Below are 17,670 nucleotides of genomic sequence, written 5' to 3'. Positions count from 1 at the left end.
AAAATATGCAATAATTATTTTTTATTTAATGAAAAAAATCATACAATGATTACTTAAATGTTTATATAAAAATATAATGGAATAGTTTACACATAATTTATTTAGTGCTCATTAAAATAAATTAAGATATTATCGGTTTGAAGATAAGATTTTATAAATCGCAATCCGTCAATTGTTGGGGTTGAAAACGCTATATCCTTTTTTGTAAGCGTGGATCCGTAATAAAAATTTAATCTAATATTTAAAAAAAAAATAAGGTTGCTAAAATATTAATGTATAATATAAATAGTTAGTCATCAATAGAATTGACTATTTAGCCCCCTAAATAGAAATTACCTAGTAATATAGGAGCCCATCCCCACAAGTAATTTTGTTAAAATACCATTTATAAAAGATAACTGCAGAGATAATATCATTTATTGCTTATAATAACTAATGTAAAAACAGGAAATTCCCAAGAATTTCGGGCATATTCCAGGAACGAAATTCGAAATTTCCATTAAAATTCCTGGGAATATTTTATTAAGATATTAGTGAGTGACAAATCGAGTATATCATGAGTACCCGAAATTTTTTAATTATTTCTACATCAATAAAAATATGAATTTTTGGCAAAATGTGATCAGAAATATATATTAAATTGGATGAAAAAAACGTAAGTTTTGTTGTCATAATCAGTTTGCCACAAACAAACTTAATCTTCGTTAATAATTTTGAAATAACCAATGATGGGATATTATCTGTGCTGCAGTCAATGCCCTAATGGTAGAATTTAATCTTGATATTTGATTTGTTTTAGGAAATATCGTAAAATTGTTAAATAGTGGTTTTGAGGAAACGTGGGTATTTGTTGCATGTTCAACTCTGATAATATGGCGGAAAGCTATTTGTCGGTATCAACCTGTAAGTATGATAGCTATAAGACTTATCAATTTCACAAATGTTTGCTGCTTAGGTGAGAACTTGGACTTATGGAAGAACTCATTCCAAAAATAGTAATAAACTTTGCAATCAAACGTGTGGAAACGTTATTCCATAAAATTCGATTTATATTTGCAACATAAAATGATTTATACAACATATAATCCATCCAATTACTCCTGAAATTTTAGAAATGAAAATATATTATTAACAAATACGATAACATTAGAAAGATGAGCATGAGTTGAACCCGATTCTCTGTTTAATTAATTTCATTAATGATCATTCTAATTTTAAGGATTAATTAAAATCTTATGCATCAAAAATTAATATATTTCAGTTTAAGCCCTCTTTTTGGGGTTTACTCTAAGTATATCTAATTCATTGAAGTCAAGATAAATTTTAGGCTTAGAAAAAAAATTTGTCATAATCTTTTTATTTTTAGCCAATTTGGTTCTCAAAGTTTTTCAAAATGTCACAAAATTCCTGATATATTGTTTCCATATAAAAATCTAACTAAAAAAAATAAGGGAAGGGATGCTGCAAAGAAATCTCTTATTATGTTACAGAAGTTTGTATTTTATACCCGATAAAGAGCTTTGCAAGTTGACCCAAACCTGGTTTAAAGATTTCCAGAATCAAGTCCTATAATATTTTTAAAAAATTGGAATAGGCTAAAAAAATATATAAATTAACATTTTCTGCTATAATAGTTTTATTTAAATAACATGATAATTGGAATTTCCTGGGGATTAGGAAAAGGCAAATAGTAATTTTATTTTATTTATGAAAATTTTGGGCAAGGCTTGGCTTTAAAAGCAAAATTTGGGCTTGGTTAGAGTCAATAAAATAAGAAATAATAAATTGTTCATAATATCTTTAAAAAATTTCAAAACTTTATCAAGAAAAATCTTTTCAATATAAGATTAAACCTAAAAATTCTTTTTTAAATTTTCAAAAATAACATTGGTCCTCCTCAAAGTAAAGTTTTAAACTTTTCAAATATGTTTTAAAAAGTATTAAAAACACCTTAATTATATTCAGAAAATATAGAATAAACACATAATTATATTTTTTATTAAATATTTTTAAAATTTGAAACACATACAATACACAATCAATCAATCTTGATGCTAGTTTTTTTCTTTGGAATTTTTGATGTACCCATAATTGATTTATACCACAATTAGTATCGACTATTTTTGAATTACATTCAAGCATAAACTTTTTATTTATATATTTGTCATAATTCTCATCACTGGGTAAACTTTTGCACATTTGTTCTGAAGGATTTTTTGAAATTATATTATTTGTAATATTCATTTCATAAGCCTATATCTAAATAATAAAATATTTAATATCTTATATATAAACTTCTTTTATTTCTTCAGAAGAACAAAAACCAATAACTCTATTTTTAGATATATATAAAAATATCTAATAAAATGATATACTAATATTAATTTATATATTATTTTAAAACCTTTTCATTTGGTGATATCAATGATTTATTCTCTGAGTTAAATTTAATATCATGTGTACCTAGGTCTATACTGACTAAATATTTAATTTTTTTGAGCTTTTCAGAGTTTTTTAATTTGTCTGTATTTAGTAAAATAATTTGACCATCGATATACTCACCAACAACTCTTTCATTTTTCCATCCCTATATATTTTAGATAGTATTTTTTATTAAAATATTTATTTTATTACATTAAATTTAATTGGATCAAACAAATTTTCGTGATTTATTTTATGTAATCTTTCATCATCTTTCGAATTTGCAGTGTACAAAAATCCACACTTTTTACATAATATGGGGCCATAATATTTTTGCCCAAAATCCTATGATAATTTATATTTAGTAATTTATTTATTTTTACCAATATCATTTGTTTAGAATCGGCATTTTTATTTAATAGTCTTTTACTTGTATTCAATTTATAGGTTTTCATAAATTTTTAAATTTTGGATATTGAAAATCGCGGGTAACAATATATAGCGTTGAACGTTAGTGATTTTTAAAATGTTTATATTTTTTAAAATAAAATTAAGTTAAAAAATCATAATTCAAATATCCGGGTTTCCTGCATGGAAAATAAAGTGAAAATTTTAATGGAATAACAAGACCAAGAAATTTTTAATTATTTATTAAAATATTGTTTTAGACTGTCAACACAACAAGATGTTCCTTGAAAATGGAAGATACATATAATGATTAATTCGAAATTTTTTTCAGAGGCAAATGAATGCTGCCAAAATCAACAATTAAAAATGCAAATAAAGGAATAACAAGATTAAGAAGTTATTAATCATTTATTTAATTATTTATGTTTTCGATGTTCAACCAATGATATATATAAATATCATTGTGTTCAACATGACAACAAGACTTTCAATTTATGAAAAAGAATATATTTATTCAGAATAGACATTTAAAATTAAAATCAACCCTTCCCTACCCATAAAGTAATTAAATATATACGAAATTCTCGGTCATAAACTTTTATTTCCCCCTTTTTTTTAACGGTAGCCTATAGATGTTTAAACGGCAGATTAGAATTGTTGTGCGCATAGGGGTAGCCAAGAGTTTCCTAAGGGGGGATTAAATACATTCTGGGGGCTTCGCCCCTAGACAGCATTTTGGGCGGGCTTTAAAGCGGGTTACCTTAGTCTATATATAGTCATAAAATATTTTTACAAAATAGGAGGTTAATTTTAATAAAAAAAATAAGCATGTTGTATTGAACTCAGCAACGTTTGTGTCACCAAAAGAAAAATAATAATCATTTTCTTTATTAGATGTTAAATCTACCGGTGTTATAGTTTGAGCTTGATTACTCTGCTGATACACATTTAGGTTTCTTTTATTAATATATTTTGAAAGTAATTTTTTTTATCATCTGACTCAATCCATAAATTCTAAAAATATGAATGTGATATTGATGTCAGAAAAGCCTCATTATATTCAAATCATAGGAAAATATTTTCTTAAAATCTCTTGCCCATACCACCTTAGGTAGCTTTTAATAAAGGTAGATAATATTGTGAAATTGAATATTTGAGATAACCTATTTCCCTTTTGATAACAATAGAAAATATACTTTAATATGTTTAAGGCTGAATTCATAGGGATCCGTTCTTTACATCCGTTGTGTCAAAAGTCAATCTATTTAAAAATTATATATATGTTTAAAGTGAGTCCCTTCCGATACCTTCCGATTTAAAATCGGATCCGGCAAATTTTGAAGTCAAAACATTTTGACTTTTTGATCATTCAAATATTATAGAGCATTATAACGTTACTTATAATTTTTTAAAAATATATATGAATAAATAGATACTATTAAAGATTCAAGATTTATTTTAAAAAAAAACAGATGAAGATTACAAAGATGTACATAAAAAAACCAATATTGGAAAAATATAGGATTGTTATTTGGTCAATCAGGTAAATCTTAAACAAAACATTAACACCACACATACAACAATCAAATTTAACTATATCTAAAGTCAAATGAATATTATACAAATAAAAGTCAAATAAAAAAAATATATTTTTTTCTCCAAAATTTATAATTATCTTTAAAAGCTTATATTTTATCAAGGTTGTTTCTACTATCATTGGAAGAAGGGCTTGATGAGCTTAGTATACATAGCCAGTATATTTTTAGATCTGAGGTTATGAAACTCATGTATACCCTTAGCATAAATAATTTTATACCAGTGGAACAAATAGTGGAAAATGGTGACACTGCCCTTGAAATATTTAAAAGCATCATTGAATAAATTATTTGTATATATATATATTATTTATAAATAATATGATTTTATTGTATTATTATTCCTCAAAGTCAAATGTCCAAATTTGTTATTAGATATCTTTTAGTATTTAAAATAAATATTCTTAAAGTTTTTATTTATTAAAATAGTGTCCTAATTTATTAAAAAACGATTGAAAAATTAGATTTATTAAAATATACATACTTAATTCTAATAAAAATAATATATATAGAAATTATAATATCATTAATAAATTTTTTTGTCTAATAAATTATGGGATTTTAAATTATAAGGTGATCAGAATAAAGACTTATAAATTTAATAACAATTTTATTTTATTATATAAATTTATTTATTATGTAATATTCTAAATAATAACAATAATCAATTTTATATTTGATACAATTCATTATTTATAACAATGATGTATAAAAAAATAAAAGACTTTAAAAATTTTTTAAATTTGTCTATTAAAATTCTTGATTCAATTGTTGATGAATTTTTTTAACTGTCTCCGCCAATAGAGAATGGTCTAGTGGTTAGATTGGGCTTTGTATCTTTAACATATAAAGAAAATTAGATTTAATAAAATATATGCTTCTAATATAATATAGAAATTATAATATCATTAATAAATAACTCATTAACTATTCATTTTTTTATTAAATTTTTTGTCAAATAAATTCTGGGATTTAAGATTTAAAAATTTAAACACAATTATATTTTATTATATAAATATATTTATTAGGTAATATTCTAAATAATAACAATCAATTACATATTTGATATAATTAACAATAATATATAAAAAAATAATTAAGAGTTTAAAAATTTTTTAAATTTGTCCCTTAAAATTCTAAATCCAATTGTTGAAGAATTGTTTTGTCTGTTTGCTATTGGGGAATGGTCTAATAATCAGATTAGGCATTTTATCTTTTAAATATAATGAAAATAAAATACTATAATATTTTTTGTACCTATGTGTTGATATGACCGATTAATACTAACCTTTAAATTGTTTTGATATAAATTGATTTTTTTATAAATTGTGTAGATTGATATTTTTATATCAATTTTGATATATTAATATGAAAATTGTTATATAAACCTGATTTTTTAGTTTGATAAAAAAATGTAAAATTTTAAAATATATTATATGAAATTAAATTATTAATTTTAAAAAAAATAAACAATATCTTATTTTAGAAAACTTTATGGTGGCAGTTCCGCTACATATTCGAGGAAATTGTAAATAAATAAATAAATATTAAACAGATTCCCAATTATAATATTAATATAAATATTGAATTTCCAATATACTCAGGCAATGGCGATCTTTTTTTGAGTAGATTCGAAAACATCTTCAAGGACACTCAGATCTCGGACATTGAAAAAGCAGGTTCCTTTACGAAAAGATTACCAGATGAGGTATATATCAAATTAGACGAACTAAATAAAATTGGGCTATAATGACTTACAAAATATTTTAAAATCCACAGACAATATGATTTTAGCTACTAGAACATAGAAAACTAGATAAAAAAAAGTTCTGTAATGTAATATTTATATCATTCTAAAAACACGTAAGAAATGATTAATTTGAAAAAGTGAAGAATAATTTAAAAAATTTAATAATCTTCTCTAAATTATGAAATACCTATATGGGATAATAATAATAAAACAAAGTCCATTGACAAGTTAGAAGATTATTTAAAATTTCATGATAGTAAGAATACTCTAAGCTTAATAGGTAATTTACCAGATGAATTATATTTAGCCATGAAAGCATTGTTTCCAAGAGAGTTAAATTCAAGTTATGACGAAACATTATATACATTAAAGTGTTTATGTAATTATAAATCGGCTACAGAAATAAAATAAAATTGTTTTAATAAAAATTTTAGTAAATCTAATAATGAGAATTATTATAAAAATAGAAAATTAGATAAAGAAACACATTATTATAATTGTAAATCTTTTAGTATCAAAAAATTAAAAAATATTAAATTAAAACCTTCTTATAAACTAAAAGAAATAAATTATATAATAAAATTTGAAACATTTGTGATTATAGAAAATAAGGAAATAAACTTTAAAGAAAATAAGGAAATAATCATTAAAGAATTTAGAATATTTCCATACATTCACTTGGTAGTAAGCATCATTAACCGGTTAATGATGCTTACTACCTTAAGGTACTATCTATCAAATTTGAATTTTGTTCATTTTTCATTTGGATAGGCACTACCAAATATATTTATAATATATATTTGAAAAATCGTGATTTTTGGAGAGCCTCTAAGGCTTAGTAGGCAAGAGCTTGACTTACTTTACCATGGTCCCGGGTTCGAATCCCTGGAATGTTTATGTTTTTTTTCTTATTCTAACTTGGTGGTTCCATCCTTGGGGGGATAATATATACGAGACCCGACTATTAATATATTAAATAATAAGGGTCTTATTACATTTTAATAAATTTTGGTCGGTATTTAGCAAATTAGGTTGGTATTTAGAATATTTCCATACATTCACTTGGTAGTAAGCATCATTAACCAAGAAAATAATGAAATAAAAACTTGTATAAATGATAAAAAATTAAATAAAACTGTGAAATGCAAAACAATTAAAAAAGTTTTTAAGAATATGATATGGAAATCATATATTAGATATGGAAGGCGAAATAAAATTCTTTTTAGAAAGAACAAATTAAAGATAATTTATGATATTAAAAAGTTGTTTATATTGAAAAACAAGGGAGTAAAATTTAAAATAAAAATAATTAAAATTTAATATTAATAAAAAATTATTAAAACGCTACAATTGAAGATATTTATAAAAAATAAAAAAAACGCTATCTAACAGTCTTGTTGATTTATCATCCTTTTATTATTCTAACATCCAAATTTGATTGATTCTCTAATTATTCATAAATCCTATTTAATAATGATAATTTTACAATTAATGATAATAACAATTTTGTAAAATTGACAATGATAATGACGGAACGACGAGCCAGCGTACTCAGAACGATATTAACAAACCAACGTGATAGAATCAAGCCAACGACTACAATGACTTATGAACGACTTGTACAATCATATGCACAACCAAAATAAATCTCATTTTCCAAGACGAAACTATGACAGACTGCACGATAAGATTCATATGCAAGAAAACCTAAATGGAGATCATTTTTTTTTAAAGGGTGGAATGTTGATATGACCGATTAATAATAACCTTTAAATTGTTTTTTTTTATGTTAATATAAATTAATTTTTTTATAAATTGTGTAGATTGATTTTTTAATATAAATTTTGATATATTAATATGAAAATTGTTATATAAACCTGATTTTTATGTTTGATAAAAAAATGTAAAATTTTAAAATATATTATATGAAATTAAATTATTAATTTAAAATAAAATAAACAATCATCAACTTCAGCACCTATTCCTTCATTGCTTATTATTATAATTGCTAAATGAATAAATTTTATATTTGGGTTATGATCTTTAACCTGACCTATAATTATATCATTTTAAGTATTATCTCAGGTAAATGCTTTTCTTATACAAACTAATTTTTAAAAAATGACACATTAAAAAATCAGAGTATCAATTTCTAATAAATCTTAATATTACCCATTCACCAAGTATTTAATTTGAATACAATAGCAGACAATATTTATTTATGTATAAATTTTTTTAAAGAATTTTTTAAACAAAAACATGGTTAATTGGTATCAAATATTGATTTTATGAACAAGTTCTTGGATGACTAATGATAATTTTTTATTAAAATAAAATATATACCAATATAGTATAGAGGAATTTAATAATACAAAATTTTGAATAAATAAATATTAGTTTAAAATATCAATATTATTAAAATAATTAATTATATTTTTGAGATCATATATAATATATAATTTAATCGCACATCTCAAATAAATCCACTCAAAACAAGATAAAACTGATGACAGATGCCTTTGAGATCAATGCAAATATTGGAACAATATATTCCTCACAAGTCAGTGAAAAAATGTGGACAGATTTTTCATCCAGATTAATAGACACTCCCAAATCGACACTAGGCTTGACAAGGGAAGGCAACAAATCATACAAAGAACTACAGTGGTGGAATGAAGAAGTACAAACCACTATAAAGGCGAAAAAGCCCTATATAAAAAATGGTACAAATCCGAAAACCCAGATGACAAGACTAATTACAAAAAATCCAAGAAAATAGCTACAAAGGCGGTGGCTAGGGCCAAATCTATGGCATACGAAGGGCAAAATAAAATATACAGATTAGCCAAACAGCGAGAAAAGAACTGTAGGGATATAAACGGAGCTCCGAAAGTAATCAAAAATAAAGATGGGAAATTGATAATAAAGGAAAAAGAGATAATGAATAGATGGAAAGAATATTTTCAGGAGCTTCTCAACTTTAATCCCCACATACTACATTTAGACGAACACTCCCCATGTCAAAACCTTGTACAACCTATAACAGAACAAGAAATAATCACATGCCTCAAGCATATAAACAACAAAGCTAGGGGTCCAGACCATATTCCAATAGAAAGTCTTAAAGCACTAGGAGATGATGGAATACATCTCCTCACAAATCTGTACAATAAAATACTTGGAAATGAAGAGGTTCCCCAAAAATGGAGGCAGAGCTATCTAGTTCCTATCTTCAAAAATAAAGGGGATCCACACAATTGTCAAAATTACAGGGGCATAAAACAATGTCACACTGTCTAAAACTATACAAAAAAATAATAGAAAAAAAGATTAATAGGAGAGACTCAGTTTGGCTTTATGCCTTTAAGACAACCGATGCTATCCACGCAATTAGGCAAATGAGTAATAAATACAGGGAAAAGAACAACAACACATGGTCTTTCTCTATCTAGAAAAGGCCTTCGATAGAATCCCAAGAAAACCTATCTGGTGCACGCTACGCCACAAATGTTTCCGAAAAATATATAAGAATAATACAGGATATGTATATGGGCCATACAACAAGGGTCCGTAGCACAATTGGTACTTCAGCAGGCTTCACAATAGCTAAAGGAGTTCATCAAGGGTCGGCTCTCAGCCAACTTCTCTTCATTACAATAATAGATGTATTAGCACAGTCTATAGCTCAAACAGTCCTGTGGAATAGGATATTGTGATACTTGCCGAATCTAAGGATGAAATGAAAGAAAGATTAGTGAGTTGGATAAATATCCTAGAAACGCACGGTTAAAAGTAAATAGAGAAAAGACGGAGTATATGGTGATAGGAGGAGATGAAACAGAGAGTATTGATATAAATGAATGGCAGATATCGGCAATTGAAAGTTGCAAATATTTGGGTTCCACTATACAAACAAACGGCACTATAGAAAAAGAGATAAAGAGTAAGATTAATCAAGGGTGCTTAAAGTGGAGATTTTTATCTGGAGTGCTATCTGACAAAAGAATCCCACACAAATTAAAGGGAAAAATTTACAGTTCCATAGTACAACTAACTATTCTATATAGTTCGGAAACAGGGCCAACCAAAGAATCAGACGAGAGAAGTCTACAAACAATGGAGATGAGAATGCTTAGGATGATTGCTGGGGTAACAAGAAAGGATAAAGTGAGCAGTACAAGAATACTAAGTAGTTTAAAGGTAGTGCCCATTAAGACTAAGTTAATGGTAAACAGACTTAGGTGGTATGGGCACACAATGAGAAGGCCTATGAACTACATAGGAAATAAAGTTGAGAGTTTGGAAGTGATGGGCAAACGTAAAAGAGGAAGGCCAAAACTTCAATGGGGCCATAAAGTTAGAGCCAATATAAAGAAGTATAAATTAGATAAAAGAAATTGTATGAATAACATAAAGTGGTGAGAGATGTTGAAGGAGCTTACCACTAGAAAAGGTGAAAGCTAAAGAGAAAAAAAAATATATAATTTGATTCATTTAAAAATAAAATAATGTTTAATCTGTTTTAAGTCGAAATGTTAAAAAAAAATCACTATGAAAGCCTTGTCGGACGCCGTCAAATTAGATATTTTGACGTGAAATCGGATCCGTCTCCACTATGAATTCAGCCTAACAAAATTTGTCCTTAACTATTCATCATTTTTTTTGTTTATACAGGTTTTACATCTAGCCTATACATTGTCATTTTTAACTTTGATTTTTAAAAAATTTTGCATATAAAATTCTAAGATTTGGATTTAATTAACGGGAACTTATTTCCATAATTTAAATTTCACTACCATGAGTGTTAATCATCCTACAAATTAAAAATATTAAATAAAATTGATATAAAATAATCTATTCTTATTTCGTTTTGGTGTTGTTATTTTTTATCTATCAACCTTAATATGAGTTGTAAATTTTCCAGCTAATTTTGATTGTCATTATATTTAAAATATGGTGAAAAAAATAAGGAAATTAATACAAGATTCTCGAAGAAAATAATTTAAACATGAATATTAAAAAGAATCTGTATCGAAAAAGATACAAGATTCTTTTCAGAATAAATGATCTTAGATGATACAGATACTAGCATTTTAATAAAAATGTCAAAAAGATACTGAGTACAAGATACAAAGGTTCTTGTATCTTAGATACAAGTATTTGCGGTACTGCGCAACTCTTGTTTTATACAATATAATGATGAGCTTGTGGCTTTTTTCATAACATGAATAAAGTTTCTCACGTTATCTGAACTTATATTGGATGTTCTTACAGAGCTATCTCACCATGCATTTTATTTTGGACAACAATATTATATTTCTTTATTAGACTTAGTTTTATTAGTTCCTATAAAATAAAAATATAATTTTATAAAGATAGAAATATAAATAAATTACTTCATTTTGTGTCAACGCACTTGATTGCATTTTGTTTAAATGATTGAATTAGTTTAATTGTATATTCATATAAAATAAATATCAATAAGTCAAAATAATCGTGATGTAAAAACTTTAAAAAAAATTTAATAAAAAAAAAAAATCATCTAAACTTTTATCCAAATGTGGCTAGACCCTGCAAAATTTTCGATAGAATGCTACTTGGACTTTGCATATCCCATATCTAGCTGATTGATAAAATATTCAATTTACAAAAATTATGAGATAAGTAAAATGATTAAGAAAATATAAAGATTGAACATTTTTTTATAACTTTTTTCATATAAAAAGTAGTAAACCAACATTTTTATGTAAATGGCGGATATGAAAAATGATGATTTAATATATAATTATGAATATAATACTTTATTTAAATAAGCTTTCCATAATAGTTATATGAATATATTATTACTATTAGTGTGTAGCTCTTTTTATATTTATCGAGGATGTAAGTTTTTACCTTCAAATAATTTCTGAAGGGGTGGGAGGCCATATGATTTTATCGCCCCTTATATTTTCTATATTATTTTATGTGTATTGTTTTTCTGACATTTTTGCATCCTCTGGAGATGAATTACCTGCATTTAATAAATGCGCTTATCTATGTTTTCAACAATTATGTACCACTTCAAGTAGAATTTACATAATTAGAAATTTTAATTAATACATTTAGAAATTGAAAAATTCAATAAGAAACAATCCTGGTATATGAAAGTTTTACTATGGAGCTGTGAAAATGAATGCAAATATATATGTATGCATAGAGTAAAAATTAAATGTATACAGAAAAAAATTGATATACCTCAATTTTATGGCAAAGTAAATATATAATTTTTAAAATACTTTTAATACTTATAATTTCAGTGGCCTTTTAGAAGAATTTATGGTATTCAGGATCCAGCATCTTTTGTATTTTCAATTTTAAATTTTTTAACAAATGCTTACATGATAAGACAGTTTGTTAAATATACACATTCTTTATCCCCATATTATGTCATTTGGATAATTTATGGAATTGTAAATTTAATTATAAAAGTTATGTTTTAAATAATTTTTTTAGCTTTCATTATTAACCTGGATGTCTTCAACTATTTATCATATGCGCGATACTCATATATCAGAAGTTAAATTATTTTTTTAAATCATCTTACCTTTTATATTATCAGAAATTAGACTACTTTTCTGCTTTACTTCTTAATTGCTATTTTTCTTATACCTTTTTACTCAGGTAATTTTATCTCATATTATTTGATATAATTAATCTTAGGGCTTTTGGAATGTATCCAATATATAAACCAGTGACATTTGGTGTTTGTTTATCTAGTCTTTATTTATATCATATATATTATATGACTTATATAAAATTCGATTATTCATACAACATGAAAATCAATGTATTCTTGGGTAACTTATATCAAAGTTAAACATTATATTTTTATTATAGGATTGTTTGAAACATTTGGATGGTTAATTTGGGCCATAAAAGAATATAACATTAGAAAATATGTATGGCGATGTATATTATCTGTTATAATTGCCAAAGCAATTTTACCATTAGAGTTAGGTGATTTTCCTCCACTTTGGGATTTAATTGATGCTCATTCTTTATGGCATTTATTTTCTTTACCACTTCCAATTATATGGTTCAAGTAAGGCAATATATCTATGTATAATTTTTAACTAAATGATATTTTTACCCTATAAGAAATTAATATATTATTACAATTTAAAAAAAAATGGGAAAATGATATTGCAGAAAATATACAAATATAAAAGCTTTGCAGAATTATGTCAAGGACTACTTCTTTTCAGCATGTTAATATTTTTAATACCAAAGGTACAACTTAAATTGTCAGAACCATATTTTGTGAAAGAAAATGAATTAAATGTGAGAATCAAATATAACTACAGTTAAATCTACAATGACATCTAATTTTTTAAATAAACCTAGAGAAAACTCATAAATGAAATGAATAAAAAATATAAGCCTAAAAAATACTTTAGTAATAGATCAATTATAATAGAAGCTAAGGGAGATGGTAAATAAGACAAACAACTAAGTTTGGGAAATTTTAACAGTAAAAGAGCTTGATAAAATATCACCAATTTATTAAAAATGAATGTCAGTACTGGACCCTACCATAATTGATTCACCTGAATAATTAAAAAAACTGATTCTGTAAGAACCTGACCCATAAGAAATGAGGTAAAGAGCGAGAAAGGAAGTTATAAACACTGTCTTGATAAACAGTGATTAAGCACCCACTGACTCTTGAATGCTCACCAAGTAAGGCCTTTAAATATTAGAACACACTAATCCACCATGAGTAATATGTTTGATATACCTTCAGAACTTGACAATTTGAAACATGACTATGAATTCAATTTTTTACAGCCAATCCCAGCTTATATTTTAAAAATATATTATCACGCCATATCTGGTTTGAATTTTTAATTCAGACCCAATCCTAGCTCATTGTAATGTTGAAGAAGTACTCTAGCTAAAAAAAAAGGTATCTAGTAGTTTAATTTGTTTAAAGAAGTAGGTTTTAGAGAAAAAAAAGTCAAATAGATTACTTTTAAATAAGTGTACTTTCCAATATTATATCGGCCCTAAATTTTTTTATTTAAAAAATATAACTTAGATCCATTGTGAAGTAAAATATGGTAAAAAGAAAATCATTAATCACCTTGTCCTTATCACAAATAAATAATGATTATCATTAGGGCTGTGCCGATCCACATATTTTCTCCGATCCGATATTTCCGATATTGCTTCAACCCTGATCCAATATTTTTACTTATTTTTAATCACCCCCGTTTGAACCAAATGTAATTAAGAAATCAATATTTTTTATGCAAAAAATCAAATTATGAATTTAATTTAATTTTTTATTTCTACAATTAAGACTATAATAATAAAATATATATTTAATAATATATCCATTTTATGTTGGAATTATAAAATTGTAATATTTAATATATAAAATTATAATATATTAGATTTTTTTAATAAATATGAGAGCCTCTAGATTTTCTGGGAATAAGCTTCTACGATATGGACTATCTATATCTCCTGCCGTACTGAAGGCAGACTCAGATGATTCCGCAGATAACGCATTTTGCAAAATTATTTTTGTCTTTGTAAAATATTTCCATAATTTAGATACATATTTAAAAAAATTCTTTTATAAGTAGAAAAAAAAAAATTGGCGTTATTTAAAAAGATTTAAAATAAATAAATAAAACTTTGGGTGTTCCTTTCTATTTTTATAAAAAAAACTTTTAAAGTACTATAAATCTATTTTAAAAAAGAAATAAAATTTAAAAAAATTATTTAGAAAATATTATAATAATGTAAAATAAATACATAAAATAAAATAACAAAAAAAAATAAAAAATAAATGAAAAGTGAAAAGATCGGATCGGATCGGGTTTTTTACAGGTATCGGCCCGAAATGATATTTTCGGAAAACGCTTAATATCGGTACCGATTCGATATTTAATATCGGCACAGCCCTAATTATCATTAATCACCTTGTCCTTATCCAAATAAATAATGATTTTCATTTTTGATAAATCTAAAGAAAAAATTATTTTCTGTATTATTTTCTAGACTTTTTTTTAAATTTTAGACTTGATCCTGGCCCGAAATATTTAAAAAAATTTAGGCCCTGGGTCGTGCAGTGCCTAAGGTGAATGAAATATAAATGTATTTATTAATTTTTTTCTTGCTTCAAAATTTGTAAAGAATTTTAGTTGAGTCCCCATCCAAATAGACATAGTTGAATTTTCCCATTTTTTTTAGAAATATAAAAATATAAAAGGCATCTGACCAATGTAGCCCAAACGGACTATAACAAGCTCTAATATAGATCTCAAATCAATATATTAAATCATGTTTTGTGATTCCTAAAGGGTGCCCTCAGTGCACTAAGCCTGAAAATTCCGTTCCTTTAGAAAGAAAGAAAGAAATCTGTTATTCTTATGCACTCTTCCATGAATGATGTTTGATACTTTTCCTCGATTTCCTATAAATAAATATTAATATCACAATCATATCATGATCCACTTATTATTTACCATGTTATCTGAAGCATAGGAAATCTTGAATTTCATCTTGTTCTACAAGGTAAGGGAATGGTCACACCTTTATTCGTAATTTATTTATTATTTTTGGAGATTTTTATAATTTATTCACATTTTTTTTTGATTTATTTTATTACTTGCACTTCAAGACTGAACCTATTTTTTCGGCTGGCGCTGCAAAGTTAAGCCAATTTTTGGCTCTGTGTTTAAGGTTGAACTTATTTTTTTCGACTCACGTTTCAAGATAACCATTCTTTAGGGCACCAAGACTGAGCCGACTTTTCAGCTCCTACTCTAGCCCAAATACTCGGCTAATCCGTTTTAGAGTCGGCTTGAGTGGAGCAATTTTGCATTAGTAGTTTTGACCTATTGATTTTAAAAAGCATTCAAATTTGGTACAGTAATAAATGTTAGAAATGAGGTGTGCATGTGAATTTTGACAAAGAATATGATTAGTTAATTAGCTTGAGTAGGGTAACCCGAACTCTTTTAATTCTTTAGTTTTTACTGAACCCAAATCCTTTTTTTTTAAATTTATTGTTCAAGAATTGTTTTTTTATTTAATCCTATAAAATTTAAAAAATACAAATAATATTATTGATGATAAATTATTTTTATGGTGAATAATAAATGTTAAATCTGAGATAACTCCCTATGTCGGAATTCATTTCCTCTACACCACCGAGTATTTACATAAAAAATATATACATTCGTTCATTACAATGTCATATTTTTGCTAATTTAAATTATATAAAAAATAGAAGAGAATATTTTTGGTTCTCTGATTATTATGGGTATTCAGTTTTCGGAGGAGACAGCAAGTTTTCTTATTCTACCCATAGAATGAGTTATTTGTAAAAGAACTGTCGATCACAAGCTCCTATATTTAATGGTTTAACAATGCCATGCTAGGATTTTCGCTTTCTCTTGAAATTATTTCATATGTTCATTAAAACATAAGCGTAACTATATCATTTAGTCAACATAAGTTCTCAGCCGGGGATTTGAGCACATGATCATCGCATCATATTCCATTATCATTATTCGATGGTGTCATATAATATAATTTTAATTTTAGGAATAAATTTTTTTAAAATTATATAATTATTTGGGCGAATATCTTTATTATCTTAATGCTTTAAGTAAATTGTTACATTATTTAATATTAATATAATATGATTTTCATATATTTTTATTACTAGATTTGTAATAGATGATTGTAAAGCATTATATAATGAGAAGCGACTTATAACTGACAAAAAAGGAATTTAATCAAGCGAAAAAATTTTTAAAAGCAAACAAAATATTTTACAACTATTTTTATATATAAATTATTTATTGTATCTTAAAAATAAGTATTTTTAAAAACTTAAATTATATAAACTAAATTTTTTAAATAATTATAGTGCAATTATGATGTTCATAAATTATTTAAAAAATTTTTTAAAATATATATATTAACTATTATAAATAATAAAGCGTTATTGCAGACCTAATTTTTTCCCTCTAATTTATCTATTTTTATTCTTAAGAATGACAAAAAAACTAGTTATTCTAAATTACATAAGTTAAAGTTCTCGAAAAACACCTAATAAAATTAAAATAATAAAAAAATATTATTATGCTAGCGCAGCTCTGGAGAGTTTTCTTCATTCGAATAATGAAGGTTATTACAATAATTAAAAAATGCCCATTAAATTTAGCTGACTATTAGCAGGGGAGAAAGAATTGTTTAGCGCTTTTTATGAGTACGATTTCGTGTCAAATTATTAAAAATGGCATTTTCGGCCGAATCTTTCAATTTCGTTAAAAATTTGTGTTAAATTTGGAACAGAAACGAAATTTAAACTCGATAACTTTTATTATGAGATATTGTTATTGTATAAAAAGACATTTTTTTTTACCTCTTTCGGATATTAAATAATTAGTTAAAAAGTAAATTAATTTTAACATTAAACTTGTCATAACCATT

At 25.2% G+C, this 17,670-nt stretch overlaps 1 protein-coding gene across 4 annotated transcripts; it reads left to right on the top strand.

Moving 5' to 3' along the window:
• Positions 1 to 11,996: 11,996 nt before the first annotated feature.
• LOC135928010 (post-GPI attachment to proteins factor 3-like) lies at positions 11,997 to 17,002 on the top strand. Of its 4 annotated transcripts, XM_065464324.1 has the most exons (9): positions 11,997 to 12,241; positions 12,283 to 12,428; positions 12,474 to 12,626; positions 12,670 to 12,732; positions 12,776 to 12,837; positions 12,877 to 13,013; positions 13,054 to 13,258; positions 13,366 to 13,446; positions 16,901 to 16,963. In XM_065464324.1, the coding sequence occupies exons 1-8, from the start codon at positions 12,103 to 12,105 to the stop codon at positions 13,427 to 13,429; spliced, it is 969 nt and encodes a 322-aa protein (XP_065320396.1). In that variant the 5' UTR covers positions 11,997 to 12,102; the 3' UTR covers positions 13,430 to 13,446; positions 16,901 to 16,963. The 4 variants fall into 4 exon arrangements, with proteins under 4 accessions (XP_065320396.1, XP_065320395.1, XP_065320397.1 ...); XM_065464323.1 differs by lacking the exon at positions 13,366 to 13,446 and having other exon boundaries at positions 16,901 to 17,002; XM_065464325.1 differs by lacking the exons at positions 13,366 to 13,446; positions 16,901 to 16,963 and adding an exon at positions 15,418 to 16,887.
• Positions 17,003 to 17,670: the final 668 nt, after the last annotated feature.

The sequence above is a fragment of the Gordionus sp. m RMFG-2023 genome, chromosome 4, assembly GCF_954871325.1.
Source record: "Gordionus sp. m RMFG-2023 chromosome 4, tfGorSpeb1-WG-v2, whole genome shotgun sequence".
Taxonomy (NCBI): Eukaryota; Metazoa; Nematomorpha; class Gordioida; order Chordodea; family Parachordodidae; genus Gordionus; species Gordionus sp. m RMFG-2023.
Note: the sequence above shows the minus strand (reverse complement) of the source record. Positions and strands in the feature narration are given on the sequence as shown.

Bases quoted from the DNA above. Each gene is read 5' to 3' on its own strand.
- LOC135928010 (XM_065464323.1), top strand. From the start codon at position 12,103: ATGATTTTATCGCCCCTTATATTTTCTATATTATTTTATGTGTATTGT. The intron at 12,627-12,669 runs GTAAATTTAATT...TAATTTTTTTAG, and splicing joins TTTGGATAATTTATGGAATT to CTTTCATTATTAACCTGGAT. The intron at 13,259-16,900 runs GTAAGGCAATAT...TTTTATTACTAG, and splicing joins CTTCCAATTATATGGTTCAA to ATTTGTAATAGATGATTGTA.